The sequence below is a fragment of the Taudactylus pleione genome, unplaced genomic scaffold, assembly GCF_031769625.1.
Source record: "Taudactylus pleione unplaced genomic scaffold, aTauple2 ptg000212l, whole genome shotgun sequence".
Lineage (NCBI taxonomy): Eukaryota > Metazoa > Chordata > Amphibia > Anura > Myobatrachidae > Taudactylus > Taudactylus pleione.
In genome coordinates this window covers 5,414,245-5,432,157 of record NW_028284614.1, presented here as the reverse complement: position 1 = coordinate 5,432,157, position 17,913 = coordinate 5,414,245, and the positions used below count along the sequence as shown (strand labels likewise).

The 17,913-nt window shown below is 40.8% G+C and overlaps 1 protein-coding gene across 3 annotated transcripts; it reads right to left on the bottom strand.

The window, feature by feature from the left end:
• Positions 1-316: 316 nt before the first annotated feature.
• RESF1 (retroelement silencing factor 1) lies at positions 317-13,990 on the bottom strand. Of its 3 annotated transcripts, none has more exons than XM_088478271.1 (4): positions 13,864-13,990; positions 2,654-7,486; positions 1,684-1,761; positions 317-977 (listed from the first exon to the last, which is right to left on the bottom strand). In XM_088478271.1, exons 2-4 carry the CDS (start codon positions 7,461-7,463, stop codon positions 811-813), a joined length of 5,055 nt encoding a protein of 1,684 aa, XP_088334397.1. In that variant the 5' UTR covers positions 7,464-7,486; positions 13,864-13,990; the 3' UTR covers positions 317-810. The 3 variants fall into 3 exon arrangements, with proteins under 3 accessions (XP_088334397.1, XP_088334399.1, XP_088334398.1); XM_088478273.1 differs by lacking the exon at positions 13,864-13,990 and adding an exon at positions 13,469-13,650; XM_088478272.1 differs by lacking the exon at positions 13,864-13,990 and adding an exon at positions 12,020-12,481.
• Positions 13,991-17,913: the final 3,923 nt, after the last annotated feature.

Below are 17,913 nucleotides of genomic sequence, written 5' to 3'. Positions count from 1 at the left end.
TCCTTTTCAATATTTTTTTGACAATATAATGTGTATTTGTTTATTGTGGAATATGTTTGGTACTAATAAGTAAAATATGTCCTAATTGATATATAATAGTTAGTATATTTTGTGTTTAAAGACTGAGTTAAAAGTATACCTAAACTTTAAGAATGGAGGATAGTCCTTCGCAGATATGGACTCTTCTTGTATATTATTGTATGGATATATCTACAAGTAATTGCCAAGTTTACTTTGTTAATTTTGTATTTGAAATTCCAACAAACAAAAAATTACTCAAAAAAAAAAAAAAAAAAACCAACCACTAGAATTTCTAAAAAATAATATTTATTCTTGAGTAGAGAAAAAAAAAAATATATATATAAACCTCCAAACAACCTGTTTTGGAACATGTAACAAGAAAATGTACAAAATGTACAGTGCAAGTAATACGAATACAATATGAAACAGCCAAAGCCAGCATCCCAGTTCAACTGTCTGGCGCATACCAAAAAAAAAAAAAAAAAGTATATACAGAAGGCAAAATGGCTTGGTGACCGCACTTTTAAAGCTTTGCATGTTGATAGGACAATAAATGGTTACATTAGCAGCAGGTCAAACACCAATAAATAACGCTTATTTTGCAGGGAAAAAAAAAATATTTTTATTAAATCAAAATAAAAAAAATTATTATAATTCTACATTGGTATTAAAAGAAAGTGAAGTCCTTCTCAGTTTAATACTGGATTTAAGATGCCATCTTGATGTAATCCATGAATTTTGCAAAACAGTTTTACTCTTTTGGTCTGGAGAAAAGCAGCAGATTAGTAATCACGAGTTTCCCAGGCTGCTGTCAAGGCTCTTACTTCTCTGTTCATGATACATCTGTTTAAAAACGTTGAATGTTGTTCGAGAATCTTGGACTGGCCGCGTTGCCCTGCTCTCAATTGGTTTATAGGACGGAGTTGAAATTGTCGATACTGATGGAGCATTGCCACCTGCATACAAAGAATATGAAGCAGTTTAGAAGACTTGACACTAAAATTCACTAGAATATTAAAAGTTTGTGAGTATTATCGCTAACCCCTCCCAACACTTTGGGAAGAATTAGTGTAAATCAACTATCTTTCATTTTGAACTTTAACCCTGTTCTTTGCTTGTTACACTGAAGTGTGAGCATTAAAATATACAGTGACAATGATGATAAATCTGGTTATAAAGTTTCTGAAACAGATATTTACAGGATAGACCATTAAACAGGTATTTGAAAAACATAAGCCAGCATTGACCAAGAATTAAGATTCTGTAATGTTAGAGAGCCATTCACCGAAATAATGAAAAGGGTTAGGAACAGGTGCATCACTCACTAGGGAATGTAAATAGGCAACTATTTTAGTAGAGAGATTCCTGAAGAAAAAAAAAGAGCTGCCAAGCAAGTGGTCTTTGCCCAAGTCCCATTCGAGAAGCGGGGTTAGGTTATTTATCATTGCAATATATTTGTTTTTGAAGTTTGTTAATATTTGGGACACCAATATTCAAGAACAATGGTCTTGAAGGGTCTATGAAGAGAGCCAACATGATCGGCCGGTGGTCAAGATGGTTTTGAAACAGTTTTATTCTTTTTGATTTTAAAAAGCTTAAACACAGCTGACTTTTTTTAATCTTTAACAAAAGCTAGGAAAGGGAACATTAATTCCACCTTACCTTTATCTTCAAAGCCTTCCAACCTTCGCTTCTTAAATGGAACACCACTGCACCACGCCTCTTTTTTGCTCTTAATACCTATGAAAGGAAAAAAAAAAAAAAAAAGTAGAAAATTAATAAAAAATCATCTTTTGGTCATTTCAGTGATCGATTACACTAAAAGGTGCATAAGCACGGGACGACAGTCAGCGATAGCAATATCGCTGATCAATCTTGATCATCCAGCACACCACCAACAGCGGCCAGCGGCCTATAGTAACCTGCACGGTCAACGGACGATATCTTTATCCATACATGCCCGCGTATCGCAGGTCATTGGTGGGTTGGAGGCAGAAGGAAAAAAAAATTAAAAAAAAATGCACGATATGAACGATTACAATATGATCGATATAGTTAATCATACATTTTAATCGTACCTTAAAAGCAACACTATTGCACTGTGAAAATGTAGATTTGTTTGGAGTGTCTGCTTAAAGACATCGGATTAATTCCCCTACCCACCCCAATTTTTCATATGGCCGCTTCAAGTTAACCACTCCAGGTGAGGTAAGAATATTTGTAAGTTTAGAGTGCGCATCACACTGTGCTCCTAAGAGTGGACAATGAAAAGTGTAGTCAGATTGAAACTTTTGCTCTGAACAACTAAACAAAATTAGTCGCATTCTTGAACCAATGTCCATTCCATACAGGCAGCTCCACAGGGATGTAATTACCATGCCGGCACTCAAAATATTGGCAACGGAATCCCAACCGTAAGTATTGGGGTTAGGGGGAGGGCTGGGCTGCCGGGAGGGAGGGTTAGAATAGATTTACCTAGCTGGTTTAGAATTCGGACTGCCGGCATCCCGTACTCAACCCGTTCCATACCTCAGTACTTAACAGAATAGTTCATTATGAAACATTGCATTTAGTTTAGATGTCTAGACAAGAAAAATGAAAAAAATAAATAAATAAATAACTAATTATGTACCTTCTACTACACTTTTTGATTCAAATGTTTTTGGCTCTCCAGATTTCTCTTGTGTAGCCGGACTCCTGTTGACAAACTCTGGACACAATTTGAACTCTAGCATTTTTGGAGACTCAGTCTTCTTCACCTCAGACTTTGAAGACTTCCTATGTAACGAACTCTCAGACCGTCTTCTTTCAAAAAAGCCATGTTTTTCAGGAGAACATCTAATTTGCAGTTTAGTTAAACTTAAACCTTCAAAAGGAGGACCTCTGGAGCCAATACAAGGAGACAAATAGATTTTATCTTTGCTGGAAGAGCGCATTTGCTCCTTAGCATCGTTTACGATTTCATATGAACCACTACTCCGTGACCTATCTTTGGATCTTTTGTAGAGATCAGACTCAGAGTTCCTGGTCTTCGAAGACGTGTTCATTTTTGCAGGAGACAATGGTCTCTTCAGGTTAGGTAAGGAATTACATCCACTTTCTCTCAAAGAAAGTTTATCGTCAAACGTACGTCTTCCTTCATTGGTCACATCAGGTTTCAAACCGGTTTCGGACCTTTTGTTGCAGAGCTCCCTTTTTCTTTCCAAGTATTCCTGCACAGTTGGGACTTTCCTCATCTTATCAAAATGACTCTCTGGGCGATTCTTCACCCTTTCATCTCGCTTATGTCTAGAGTGAGTGGGAGTTGATCTGGCCAAGCTAAGGGACGGCATTGACTTATTCATACTGTGATCCGTATGTTGAGTGGTATAGGAAGACTGTTTGGATTTGACACCACGTGCAATTTCCCCATTGGAACTTTTTTCCAGTTCATCTATTTTTTGGAACATTTTCTTGATGTTTCCTCTGGTGTCATAACCACCCTGTACATTTTTTCTCTTGGTATACTTTCTCTTTTCTTTCTTTAAGTGCTTGTTTTTTCGAAAATCCATGTTTACAATGAGCTTTTCAGACCTGTGAGAATCATTGGACTTTGTTTTTTTGTGTTGCAAATGATCTTTCGGCTTACTGGCAAGCTCCGCGCTGGACTGGAAACTCTTCTCATGGGTCAGATCTCTCTTTTCCTTCAGACCTTCTTTAGTTCGGTTCAAATTGTAAGCAGGCATCACTTTAGTATCTTCCTGGGGACTGCAACGGCGACTCTGTAAGCCGCTTTTATGCTTTGAACTGTACTCTACAGGGTTGAGCTTTGGAAGTTTGCCATTATGTGGCTGGATTTCACAGTCCTTTAATCTATGGACTTCAGCTTTCAATGAGTTTGGTAATGAGGTTTCAGAAAGATTTCCTAGTGACTCAGTCACAACGGCAGTAAAATCTTCAGAAACAAATCCAGAATTAATGGATGGCTGATCAGCCTCAGGGAGTTCTGCCAACCTGCAATTGCATTTAGGTGCATTCCCGTTAGTTTTGTTTAACCAACTGAAAAGACAGCAAAAAGAGTCCTTATCTGTCAGAGCTGTTGTGTCATTGGCAACTGAGTTTTCTTTTTTCAAAGGACTTAGCTCAACATTCAACATAGGATCTTTGGACTCCTTGGTGCAAATGGATACCGGATAACTCTCAGTTTTGATTTCTTCACACTTCGGAGTAAGAAGTTGCTCAGACTCAACTGGAAAAATATTTGGTATTTCATCTTGATCTAATAAAGTAATTTGTATTTTATTCACAGGACTATCACATGTGAGGTCAAAACAATCCTCTGTAGGTGGAAGAGATATCTCCTCTAGAAGAGTCTGATCATCCTCGGTTGGTGTAGGTACCCGCTCAACTATAGGCTGTAGGTCCTTTGCAGGTTCATGCAAACTCCCAAGCTCTATTCCTTCTGCCAGTGTGCACATATTCAAACCTGCAGGAGACATGTCCTGGTTTTGCCCCTCGTTGTTAAACGTAGATGGAGACTCTTGGAAAGGAATTGACACTTTGTGAATCACAGGCTTATCAGCCAATTTCCCTACGGACTCCTTTGCCTCAAGTTTATTTTCAGCCATGTAATTTTTAATTCCAAAGGGAAAAGCAGTCAGAAGTTCAGACAATTGGTCAGATCCAGGGCTGGCATCTAGCTCACAGAATGAGTCAGAAGCAGACAATTTGTTTTGGTCGTTTTGCATTTCAAAGCACTGAACCACTGACCCATGCAGATTCTCGTCACTCATCACGCCAAACTCGGCTTCCTCGTTTCCTGAAGGTTGTGCAACAATTGCAGCATCTGTGTGTAGTGAGCTACTGTCTGTGGCTTCAGAAAAGCAAGATGTATTTATCGCAAGCTCCGACTGTTGCAGAGCACAGTCATCTCCGGCATCAGGGTTAGGAAAGGTTACATCGCCTTCGGTTTTTACCGACTTGTCAAATATCATCGCAATGGAAGAATCATAAAAAGAATTCCCTTCTACCAGCGTACATACTCCGGAGATTTGCAAGTCATTGTCAGACATTTCCATGTCTTCAGTGAAGTTTTGCTCAACATCCTTTGGAGATGAAACTTCAGCGCTAGAGGGTAATGACTGAGTGACATTGTCTGAACTGCTAGTTAGTGATGGAGGTCTTTCTTTGGGACTTGAAGTTTCAATATTCAGAGGAGCAACATCAATAGACTGCAGTGCTTGCAATAGTTTATTAAGGCAATCGCTTTCTTTTAGATTAAAGGTGATGTTATCGCTATGGTTTTCTTGGTCTTGATCTTTTAGGACAACTTTAGGTAGCGAATATTCCTTATTTACCATATCCTTGGACTGAACCAATGGAGAGACTACAGCAACACTCTTTGGAGCAGACAACTCTGGTTTCAGTGCAGACGCTACTGAAGTGGTCTCATTCTTTGAGGCCAATGTTTCTTCCAGTAGGTTAAAAGCTTCAACTGTAAGGTCCACAAAGCGCTGTTGGCCTTCAGGTCCTGTAGCGCCATCTTTATTTAGAGGAGAGACCTGGGGAACAGATTTCCAGAGGCGCAAAGAAGCTTCTATTGCCTCTCGAGAATTACTCTTTGCATTCATGATGGCTGCAGAAAAGGAGTCGTAATGATGACTAGAGTTTGATGGACAGGCAGTATTAGAACGTTCTGATGTCACTGGATTGGTTTGATTTCGACTATGCAGAGTATCTACGGGAATCTGATTTTGTGATACATTTCCATTGCCAGAGCTCCCACTAAACAGACACTGGTTGTTTGCCTGTGCCATAGAGTCTTTTACAACCACATTTTGAAGATCACTAGCATTTAAGGAGTCTGGGTTTTGTGCCGGATAGGTAGAACTAGCACTGTTTCCACTATTCATCTGACCACCATCGAACACCAAATAATTGTTCTGGTCAAGTACATTTCTATCACTGGACGTAGAGACTTGGTTGGGAAAACACATATTTCCATGGAACGTTTGGCTGGTTTGTGAGTTATTCTGAGCAGGAACATTCACGGCATGTGTGGGTGCATTTTGGGCTGGAAAGCCATGAGCAGTAGGTAATGGAGATGGGTTTTGCACAGGTGCAGATTGTGGTAAGTTTTGCCGTCTAGCCACAGCGTCGCTCGTAGGTACAGTCTGAAGGGTACAAATTAACGGGGTCGAAATAGGACTGGCGTTTTCCCGTGATGCGTTAGCAGCCTGAAGTTTTTGTCTAAAACGGTTATTTTCGTGATTGAGCAATATATACTGCTGTTTGGCATTTTTGTAGACTTGACACAGCATAAACAGCTCTTTCAGACTTCGTTCTTGTGACACGCTTCCGCCTTGGTTCAGAGACGAAGCCGCCGAACACTGGTCCTGCGGGCCTTTAGCCGACTGGATAGGCTGCTGCGCATTTTGCACAACATAATTTTGGTTTGCAAATTGCGGGTTTATGGGACCATTTAAAACATTTGATTGAGTTATTGCCTGCACGTATGGAGGTGGCATTTGCATGGCAGGTGTATTGGTACTTGTTGCCATCACCTGTGAGGAATTAGGGGCGGCATTTTGGACTGCAGGCATCAATGGTCTTTGAGGCCTGTGGACAAGGTTCATGCTATTGCTATTCGGCTGTTGGGCAGTCTGTACCTGCTGTGGTAGCATATTTGCATAAGTTATTGTTATATAATTGCCCCCTGTCTGACTATTTCTGCAAGTCTGAGTGTTAACAGGTACATTTGTTTCAGTAGGCACAATGTGAGAATTAACATATGGTCCTGAATTTGCGTTTTGCACGGAATACATAGACTGATTTGCAGGCACTTGCTGGTAGAGAGTCTGTGCAGTATTTACAGGTTGTCTTAATTGAGAATATACATTCTGTGCTGGCTGTGCAACATTTTGCTGTTGATAAACATAACCGACACTCGCTTGACCATTTTGCACTGGCATCTGTCTATCTCTAACATTGTATCCGTTCGACTCATACTGCTGCATGGCTGGCACTGACTGAGGCTGCTGTGGGGTCTGTGGTACAGAGTTTGTGTAAGAGACCATTAAGTAGTTTGATGTTGCTGGGCCCTGAACATTAAGGGCACTCTGACTGCACGAGGTAGGGACGGTTTCATGATGGGGCTTATAGGAACTATACTGCCCAGCAGACGACATCTGATTAACTTGTTGCATTTGGACAGCTCGGTTAGAAGAGGATCTGATGGCCGACTGCTGAACCTGTAAAAGCTCTTTGGAGGATTTGGCAACGAGCAGCTTTTTGAGATAACGATTAGTGGGGTTGAGCTGTCCAGCCTGAGCACAGGTGCGCTGTGGCATGTACGTGGAAGTGCTCTGGATGGTGGAGACTGTGGATGAGGTAGACACCGGTAAATACTGATTGCTGTCACGATTGGAAATCACCCCGTTCAAGCCATTTCTGTTCCAATCCATCCTGCATTCCGGTTCATCAGCTTCTGTTCATAACAGGGGGAAGAGAAAAGAAAAAAAAACAATTAAAGTGGACAGTCTACAGTTAATATTTAATTTCTACACAGTATATATAGTTTTTTTTTTTTTTATTTAATATCTTCTCAAAAATAAATAGGAATGTATGTTCAAAATGGAACTGGAATTTAAATTAGATTATATAAAGGCTAATAGCGCAAAAAAAAAAAGAAGGACAGAAAGAAATAGTTTAGCAAAGACCTTAATGCCAGGTACCCAGGGATGTTACATAAGCAGTGTCTAATACTTGTGAAGGCATGAACCTGAATACTTAAGACAGAAGTTTGTTACTGCGCTTTCTAGAGGAAGCTTTAAATGCTAGCAAGTTAAATTTCCTGCTGACAGACATACATGTTATATCTGTCTCTCTCCTATGCACTGCAGGACAATGCACTTTCCATGTGACGAAAGTTTGTCATAGTAAAGGTATGTGAGCTTTTTTGGAGTCCAGCCATACGTCAAATATGCTCTCCAGAGTCACAGAAACCAGGATTGCTTTATGTTCTTACAATACTGAACTACATAGCAAGGCAATAAAAAAAAAAAAGTTTGGATCGGTCCTATTTCAAGTTAAGAAAATTGTAGGTCAATTATTAGTCCAAAGTTACAGATCCAAAAGAGGAGTTAGGCCATACTGCACAACAACTTCTAATGCTCAGGTAAAGTATAGAAAGCATTGTTCCATGATTTATGCTGGTGTTTAGAGGCCCCCTAGTGGTGGCAGGAGCAATCTATGGTGATAATTTTGATGGAAAAAAAAAAAAAAAAAAAAAAGAAGTTATAAAATCAAATACACACACACACACACACACACACACACACACACACACACACGAATGTAAGCAAGTTCCAATAAATAACCCTTTGAAGATATCCAGACAAACTGGCGGGGGGTTGGGGGGCAGGGGAACCATACACATGTGCACTAAACGTTCAACTTGAAGGTGCCCCATCCACCAGGACTGCACGATTACGATGTCGTAATCGTGTACCCAAATGTCGGAAATGACCAGCGAAGCACGTTCCCGCTGGTAGTTTCAGACATCAATCATCGCCCGAACATGAAGGCCAATCTGCTGATAACGACAACTTCTGCAGACTAGTCACAGGAGGATGCGGTTGAAAGACAGATAGGAGTGATGAGTCTTCTAGTCATACTTTGGCGATGGAGTACAGTGGAATTAAGATGCTAATTAATCAACCTTCATTGGCGATCATGTGCCAGAGTCCTTCACGTTTCCTCATGGTCCGGTCACGTTTGAATATGGGAACTTTGTAGACTTCAGAACGAGTCAAAAGAAGCATCCACCTTGATGGGCAGCCCAGAGAAGAGCCATTCCGACTTCGAACTAAAGCACTATAGCCAATATATTATTTGAACATACCGCTTTTGGTTATAAAATTGACAGACAAGCATACTTGCTTGTTTACTGTTCCAAGACTCATCTATAAAACCTTTGCCCACTCTTCAAAAAAGTAGCCAGCTGGTACCCTACATATGACTGGAATAATAGTTTTAAGCTGCATTGAAGAGGCAGAATTCAATTTTAAACTTCTGAATTCTGGTTTAATTGTAAGAAAATAACTGACTACAAAAACCTAATGTACTTTTTTGGCACTGAAAAATGGAGATCATAGATATGGGTATTGATTAAGGACCCACAAAGCTAGCATGGTATGTATACAAATGGAAAAATGATCCTAGAAATGATCTGTGCATATAATATACATTTCCCCTGACACACCGTATACTTGTGTACAAAGTGTTTCAAAACAAGAGTTTATTTTGCCTTGCTAACACAAGATAACATTAGCGAGAACCAGGACAGCCACTATTACTCCATCTTAGACGAAGATGAAGTGGTTTTCCAGCCACTAATATTGCCAAGTTGTCAATTAAATGATTCAATACATAATTATTCCAAATTACAATTTACAAAAAAATTAAAGCCATCTAATATTTTCTGCGGCACTAAAGGTTAAATGTTCTGCAATAACGACAACTAAAGCAAGCAACATATGAGGAAGGATGTCAACAAAAGGAGAAGTGGAAGTGTGTACGTGACAGATAGTTAGTCAATTGTTTTTTGACTAAAACATTTTATAAGTCAGCAATCCTTGTAAATTTTTACTAACTCACATCCAATCAAGCAATTACCAATTAAGCTATATGCATCTGTGTATATATAAAGACTGAATGGGATTGCCTGAGGAAGCAGACCAGTCTACGAAACGCGTTGCAACTATAAACTTGACTTTTTGCACTTTATTTTTATGCCTGTTCCTAATGTTTTTATATACACACCTATCTATACTACTTTTTATGATTGAATATTATTCCACTTTAGTCTTTCATTCTGTGATTTGTCAAGTCAAATTGGATTAATTGTGCCCATTCTAGGAGTTAATAGCCTATACCTCCAGGACACTGCGGTATTATATGTATTTTTAATAAAACCACTTGGTATGATTACTACTACATGGAATGGACTTTAAACTACCGTATTTACAAATAGCTCATTATTGAGTAAGAAGGATTACCCAACAAAGACATTATAAAATTACATTGTGGTATAAAATACCCTAGTTATTGCCGGAGAACAAGCTAATAATTCCGGTGGGGTTGTTGGGGAGCCCTTTATTTTCTTCTTGGCTGCAAACTAAGGTAATATCTCCCATTACATTGGCACCATTCACTAACATTTCAATATATCCACCATTATTACTCCGCCTTAGACCAAACTACACTGGTTTTCCAGCCACTAATATTATCCATTTGGCAATAAAAAACATTCAATACATAAATATTCAGCATTACGATTTACAAAAATTACAGTCTTTTAAGTGGCACTAAAGGTTAACTGCTCTGCAACGACAACTAAAGCAAGCAACATATGAGGAAATATGTCAGTGAAAGAAGAGGAAGTGTGTAAGTGACAGATACAGTTATAAAAGGTTTTAGTCGGGAAAAAAAAAAAAAAGTTAAATAAATCAGCAATCCTTGTCATCCATTGTACTCTCACATTCAATCCCGCAATTACCAATTAATCTCTATACATCTGCCTATATAAAGACTGGATGGTCAGTTTAACACACATTGTCTGAGGCAGCAGACCTGCCTGCAAAACGCGTTGCAACTACAAAATTAGTAAGACTATTTGCTTTATATTTATATTTGTTCCTAATGTTTTTATATATACACAGACACACACACATCTATACTAATTTTTTATGAATATATATACACATACATACATATACACACTTGATGACCAAAGCCTCCTAAATGATTTCACATATGGTAAAAGTTATCATTCCTTTCCTTAAAATTAGAGGAGGTAATACATTCCAGATGTTCTAGTAAGCCAGGGTGTACATACATTGCATGGGTCCGTCCAGGAAAACTGTAAAGCACACTTAAGGTTTGACAACCAATAATGGAACTGAAGCCAATAAGATGACAGATTTGCCTCAGCACAAGTCCCCTGCTAGCTGAGTTGTCAATTCCTTCCTCCACTAGTCAGAACTCCACTTATATCTTAACATGATAGGCGTTTACCAATAAAGAACTACACCCATTGTTCCTGTATACAACTTCTTATTGGCTAGTTATGGACACGCCCCATGCCTGCTCTGTTGGGCAATTGAGCGAATCAGGGGGTAACTAGCGTTGGGCGTAGTGGTACAAGCATAGAGTGTAATGCAAACTTACAAGCCATTTCAATACCCATTACCAATATAACCAAGGTCCCAGAGCATTCCTTTCCTCAACAGCCAGCAGTTGGGGTAAGGAGAATTTACAAGATAGTCAAAAGGAACCATAAGCTTTAGCTGGAGAACCAATTCTCTCAACAGCACACATTCCTGTCTCCTTAGTAATCACACAAATCATACTAGGCACGAGACTTTACTGAAGCATCCGAACACATTTTTCTATTCCTTAGACAAAACAATTAACTCAACTAAGCATAACCCCTTAAGCAACATCAATTCTTACAGTGTCAAGTACCGATACTTATCACTTAAAAGTCCCTAAATCATTGTGGTCAGGCAGTTACGACCAACTTTCACAATACGTACATATATGGTAAGGAAAGATGCTGATTTTAGTCTTTCACAGTATGGGTTACTGAACTGTCCTGTAAAAACTTTCCATGGTATAAACCACAAAGCATCATAACTAGGTTAACAGAAGTTGCATGCAAAGGGCTATGTTGTGTCGTGTGCAAAGAATCAATCATTAATAAAGGTTTGCTTATCTTAGGTAGATCAGCAAAACAGAAGATAAAACTGGCTAGCGATACTGCTCGTGTGTGCCTGGCTGCCAGAAAACATCTGACTTGTAATCATAAAGACAACAGGGAGCAAATTTTTTTTTATAAATATATATATATATATATATATATATATATATATATATAGAGCTCATTATCTGTAAAGCACGGCAAAAAATGCATTAACTATATAAGTAACTTCACACAATAGCATCCCACATGCCTTACCTGGAGTAGGAAGAGTGCCAGATTATTATTATTGACCACTTAGTCAAGGAATTGTCTTATAGATCACTTTTCAATGCCCCTAGATGTTTCCTCACACACATATCCACTTTATGCATTTTAGAGATGCTTATTGGCAAAAATCTGAAGATATCTTTTGTTCTCCGTCTCCACTGGTGAGGTCTGCTGCAAACTGTTGGGCTATGGCAGACCCAATTCCACATTACTCCATATGAACATAAGTGGCTCAATGCTGGACACTGACAGGGCAAATAAGGCAATCAAACTGCTTGGACCCAAACCACCCTTCTATAGGTTTTCAATGCGTCTAGAGACTCTTATCACAACTTTCTGTGGCCCATAGATATAAGCTACATACAGATAAGCTCACACCCATTATGGTAGGGAGACTATATGACCAAGCTAAATACATGCTCTAACAAGCATATTTAAAAAGAAAAAAAGAAAGAAAAAAATGTTTTAAACAATTTCAAAACCACCATCTTGTAGCACAAAGAATCCATTTAACCTAGTTGCTTGGCCAGTTGGCAGACTATCAAAAGACGATCGCTATCTGCCAGCATGAGGGGGTGGGGGGCTTCTGGCTACATTAACATTTTAAATAAAATGTGTCTGTTGCCAAGAAAGCTATTATTACCAGTTACCTATCTGCAAGCTATGAAATGCTAAGGCCAATGTAAAAACTAGTGAAGGAGAGACTAACCTAAAGCTGTATTGTATGCCATGGTATAGTTTATCATAATATGGCATTTTAGATAAATGACATAAAAAGACAATACAACAAAAAAATGAAAACCGAATGTTTTTTGTTTTTTTAACTTGGCTAAAACATTCACTAGAGTCACCGTGCAAGAGGCCAAAATATTAATTAGCAGGAGAGAAAAAAAAAAAAAAAAAAAAAAAAAAAAATTTTTTTTTTTTTTTTTTTGCAGAACCCATCCACATCAAAACTAAATTTTCAACATGAACCCAAAAGCAACAAGTAGTCATAACCTAACAAGCTCTGCGGAGCGTGGGATTTCTAAAGAATACCATTGTTAATTCCAGGCTGCAGCCAGCAGACCTTTCACCCTGCACCACCCCAGGGGGCGCCTCCAGAGACTAAAATACACAGGCATAGAAGAAGACAGCTCAGATTGCAAAAAAAAAAAAAAAAAAATACCAAGACAAAGCTCAGCAACACCCCACTGCATGCATGGGCCCCTTATAAAATAAATAAGTAATTATGAGAACTTGCTACATAATAACCTAAACACAACAAAGCAATAATATAGAGAAATGGAAAAAAAAAATAAAAAACAAAAACAAAATTCACTACAGGCAAAAGATCTGCCAACACCACAAAGCTCTGCATGCAGCACATATACAGAATGTGCAAAATCCATCCAAAAGCGCTGCAGCTTTACACACAGAAGTGACTCTAATGCTCACCCGCAGCTCCCAGAACTAACCTACAACAATGGTACAGTAGGATAGTATGGTAAGGCAATATACTGCAAAGAGACAACCCAAGATGTTCTGCAGCAGCTGCAATACTTATACGTAGTCCAGGGACAGGGAGTCCAAGTCTGTGTAGAAACTGCCGGGAGGATGCATAGGTCTCCAATAGTATGAGAGATAGAAACTCTCTGTCCGTAGATACCGTACATATAGATCAAGACTGAGCATTGCCGGGCGGCGGCGATCACTGAGGGACTCCCATAGATGGAACCAGGACCTGGGGCTGCCGCACACAGAACAAAGGGGAGCGCCAGAAGGTCCCCAGCGTGGGCGGACGGGAAGGAGGAAAGAAGGAAGGGGCGGCAGGAGGCAGCAGTCGCACTTACACGTGTAGTCGTCGCCTAACGGTCAGCAGCAGATGCAGGTGGCAGCATCCCCGGGATCCGCCATACACACTGAGTGTGACTCCTGCTAGCAGCACTGTACTCACTCTCAGCCCGAAGTTTACAGCCTGGGGTAGAAGAGGGCGGTGCCCAATTAAACCGGCCAATCAAGAGGGAGAGGGAGTGGGGGGCACGTGAAATCGGACCTCGAGGGGCGTGGTTTCAACCGTGTGGAATGCAACCGCTGTTTGCTCTCTGTGTGGAGCGGAAAGCGCCATCTTTGTTGAGGGCATTTTTTTAAATAAAAACAAACAGGCGGCTTCTGCCAATAGTTTGAGTTTGATTATTTATATATATTTTTTATACTCTGAAGATTACTATAGTGATTTTACTATGGATCCCTGGCTGTTATGGTTGCACTTCATAGTAGTTACTAACTTTATACTCTCGGCCCGGGAGTGCGCTGCTTAAAAGGAGCTGCTGGTTCTCAGTGAGAAAACAATAGCAATAGTGTTGTAGAGACACCAGCAGGGTCTCTGGAGGAACTGCGCGGCAAAAGCAAATTGTGTGGGGCTGGAGCAAAGAAAAGAAGTAACAGGACATAGCATGCAAGGCGTGGGAATTAATATTATCTATCTATCTATCTATCTATCTATCTATCTATCTATCTATCTATCTATCTATCTGTCTCATATCTATCTAATATATTTATCTATCTGTCTAATATCTATCTCATATCTATCTATCTCATATCTATTTAATATCTTTATCTATCTAATATCTATCTATATCTCATATCTATCTATCTATCTATCTATCTATCTATCTATCTATCTATCTATCTATCTATCTATCTATCTATCTATCTATATCTCATATCTATCTAAGTTTTATGGGAGCAGGTTGTGCGGTGCGGGTCCCCCTGCACCCACGGGCTCTTGTGCACCGCGCACCCATTATAAATACATCCCTGGTTGACTCTCACTTTGCTCAGCTTGCACCCAGGGGTACCCAGAAAGGGGGGAGTGGGTACTACTGTCCTGCCTGCACGCTGTGCCATACAGTATTAATAATACCACACACTTTTACTGTCCTAGCCCTGGTCCTACCCACGGACTCCACTCATTGACGACTGTTAATATAATGTTGCGTCCCATACGCAGTGTTACCAGTATAGGTACTGTCATGGGCAAGGCCATTTGTGTTCTGTTCCGTGAGATCTGTCTATTGCCATTGTGTATATTTCATGTAATTGGGGGCCTGATACAGAGTTGTACACAAGATGCAATGGTTTGCGTACAACTCTGATGGTGGGTGGACCGGGCATGCGTCGGAGCCGTAGTGCGCATGTGCTGCGATGCAGCCGCAGCTCCGGTCACAGTGCCGGAGAAGCCGCAACCTGATTGACAGACGGCAGCCGTTTGAGGGGGGCAGAGACGGCCTGCTTCCAAGAAAACGCTGGCCCTGGAAGTGTGAACGTCGCAGCCATCCTGAGGGTCACTCAGGTGGCCGATGTTTACGCTAGTGATCCGATGGCTGCATCTGGGAATACAGCAACGGATCAAAGGAGCCAGCTTGAATTGTCTACTTACACATGTCTATTTACACAAGACGTCTCCTGCAGCACTAGTATAATTAACACAGTAGCGGCTGCGACGACTTTTGCAGTTGCTAGTGCTTTACGCACAACTCAGAATCAGGCTCTAAATTCCTGTTATGTTTTATATTATTATCACATTGTAAATGTTGGCAGATGTACAGATGTAATCTAAACGGGTTCCGGACTGGAGATAGACAGTAATTAGATAGACAATGTCTAGGTAGACACCAGATGTTAGACAGACAAATCTTCAACAGGGACAAAAGTTCGATACACAAAAGTTTGACAGGGTCAAAAGATCAACACATTTTTTTTATATTTTTTATTTGTTTTTTAGGGTTAAGGTTAGGCACTACAAGGGACAGATATGGTCAGGCACCTACCCCAATGGTTAGGGTAAGGCACCAGGCGGGAGGGTTAGGGTGAAGATTAGGGCTAGAATAAAAAAAAAATGTGTCGACCATTTTATATGTCAACCATTTTTGTGTCGATCTTTTGACCCTGTCAAACTTTTGTGTCAAACTTTTTTCCCTGTCAAACTTTTGTTTGTCTAGCATCTGGTGTGTACCTAGACATTGTCTATCTAATTATTGTCTATCTCAGTGGTTCCCAAACTTTTTTGAATCACGGCGCCCTAGTGCATCAGCCTTGTTTTCCCGGCACCCTTAGCCAAAAGTTTGTTATTGAGAAATTCAGAAAAAAAATGTAGTGAAGTAAATTGTGCTTACCTGTCATCCTTAGGGTCAGTTATGTGGTGGTGGACAGGGTTCCACTTCTGTTTGTCCACATATTTACATTACATTGACCTAAAAGAATTTGATTTGGTGCTGGACCACCAACCTGAGGCACCCTTGCAAGTGTCCCAAGGCACCCCTGGGTGCCGCGGTGCACAGTTTGGGAACCACTGGTCTATCTCTTACACCACACCCAATCTAAACCCAGTCGTCATGGATAGCAGGCGTTGGCATGAGTAGCTATCCTTGCCTTTCAGAGTCTATTGTCTAATAAGGCCAAACAATACTGCTACAGGAGTGTGTTTACTGTCCCTATACACAGATCCTGTACGTAAATTAGCAATTGACTCACCATTGTTAGTCAGAAGATCCACAGATATCCCCCATTCTTTGCCATATTGACTTAAGGAATGAATAGTATGCTAGTTTGTGTTTTGCCATTGTTATCGCCTTCCAGTTAAATAATTCTAGTGATAGGCTGTGAGAGCACCAATGACATTAGGTAAACCAGGTACAGAAAGTGTGGAGCTTTCGCAGCAGGGGATGCTCAGAAGAAAAGGGGCTGAAACAGGGGCGTTTGCAGAGAGGAGAGGGCCCATGTGCAGTCTCCCCGACACGGGCCCCCTCCTCTCTGTGCAGCGGCCGGCAGCGCACTGAGCTGTGCGCGGCCAGCGCCAGAGTTATAGACTCTGGGCACTAGAGTGTGCCTAGGGTCTATAGAGTATGCGTTGGTCACTGAGAAAATGGCCACGGCGGCCATTTTCCCTGTACTGCGCATGTGCAAACGACGGGAAAATGGCCATTTTCCAGTCGTTTTTACAGCGCCGGACCCCTGCGCCGACATGGGACTCCGTAGAGGTAAGTAATACTATGGGTGCAGGGTGTGCGTTGCGGGGCCCCCTTGGACCTAGGGGCCCGTGTTCCCTGCACACCCTGCACCCATTATAGATACGCCCCTTTATCTATCTATCAAGATTGTGTACTAAGCGCTCACCTAAATTGTAGAAATGCTACGTAATGAGTGATCTGCTATTGTGACAATAAATGAAAGCGATAAAGGTTAGCAAATACGAGGAATGGTGTTTATTGTTCTGGTAGACACACTGCTCCAGTATAAAACACTCACTCTATGTAAAATCCCAGGTAGTGGGAATGATTGCTGGGATAGTTAAACGCCACCTATGGTTCAGCAACCAAATTTTGCGAAGTCATTATGGCAGATGTGCAAATCAAGTTGTAGCCTGGGTGGTTAGTGTGCCCTTCGAGGGGGTTACTATCCGTACGTATATATACGTCACCCTGTGTAATTATGTCTGGTGTGTGATCACACCTTGTTGCTGTTATGAATATAGGGATGTAAGGTATACCTTGTGATGACCAGGTTCCTTTCCGTATATGCAGTCTGATGACCGTGTGCAGCCGCGGCGTTCCGCGTAAGTGCTCACCCGTAGATGTCTTTAGAGCGTTGTTAACCTCCTTTACCTCGCGGTGGAGGGACGGATGGAGATGGCTCCAGGACAATGGTCCGAGAAACAACCTTGAAGTCCAGCAGCGGGAGCGATGTTAGACCTCCTGACTTCTGAGGTAACAGACCACCGGGGCTGTCAGTGTGCCGTATGAGGAGTCCTGAGCAGGAATAAGATCGCGGGACATCTCCAGTACCAAGCAGCCCCCACAATTTGGGATGCCCCTTTTCTGAGCGCTGTTCACAATCTCCTG

Bases quoted from the DNA above. Each gene is read 5' to 3' on its own strand.
- RESF1 (XM_088478271.1), bottom strand. From the start codon at position 7,463: ATGGATTGGAACAGAAATGGCTTGAACGGGGTGATTTCCAATCGTGAC. The intron at 1,762-2,653 runs GTACATAATTAG...TTCCTTTCATAG, and splicing joins ATCAAAAAGTGTAGTAGAAG to GTATTAAGAGCAAAAAAGAG. The intron at 978-1,683 runs GTAAGGTGGAAT...CTTTGTATGCAG, and splicing joins GGAAGGCTTTGAAGATAAAG to GTGGCAATGCTCCATCAGTA.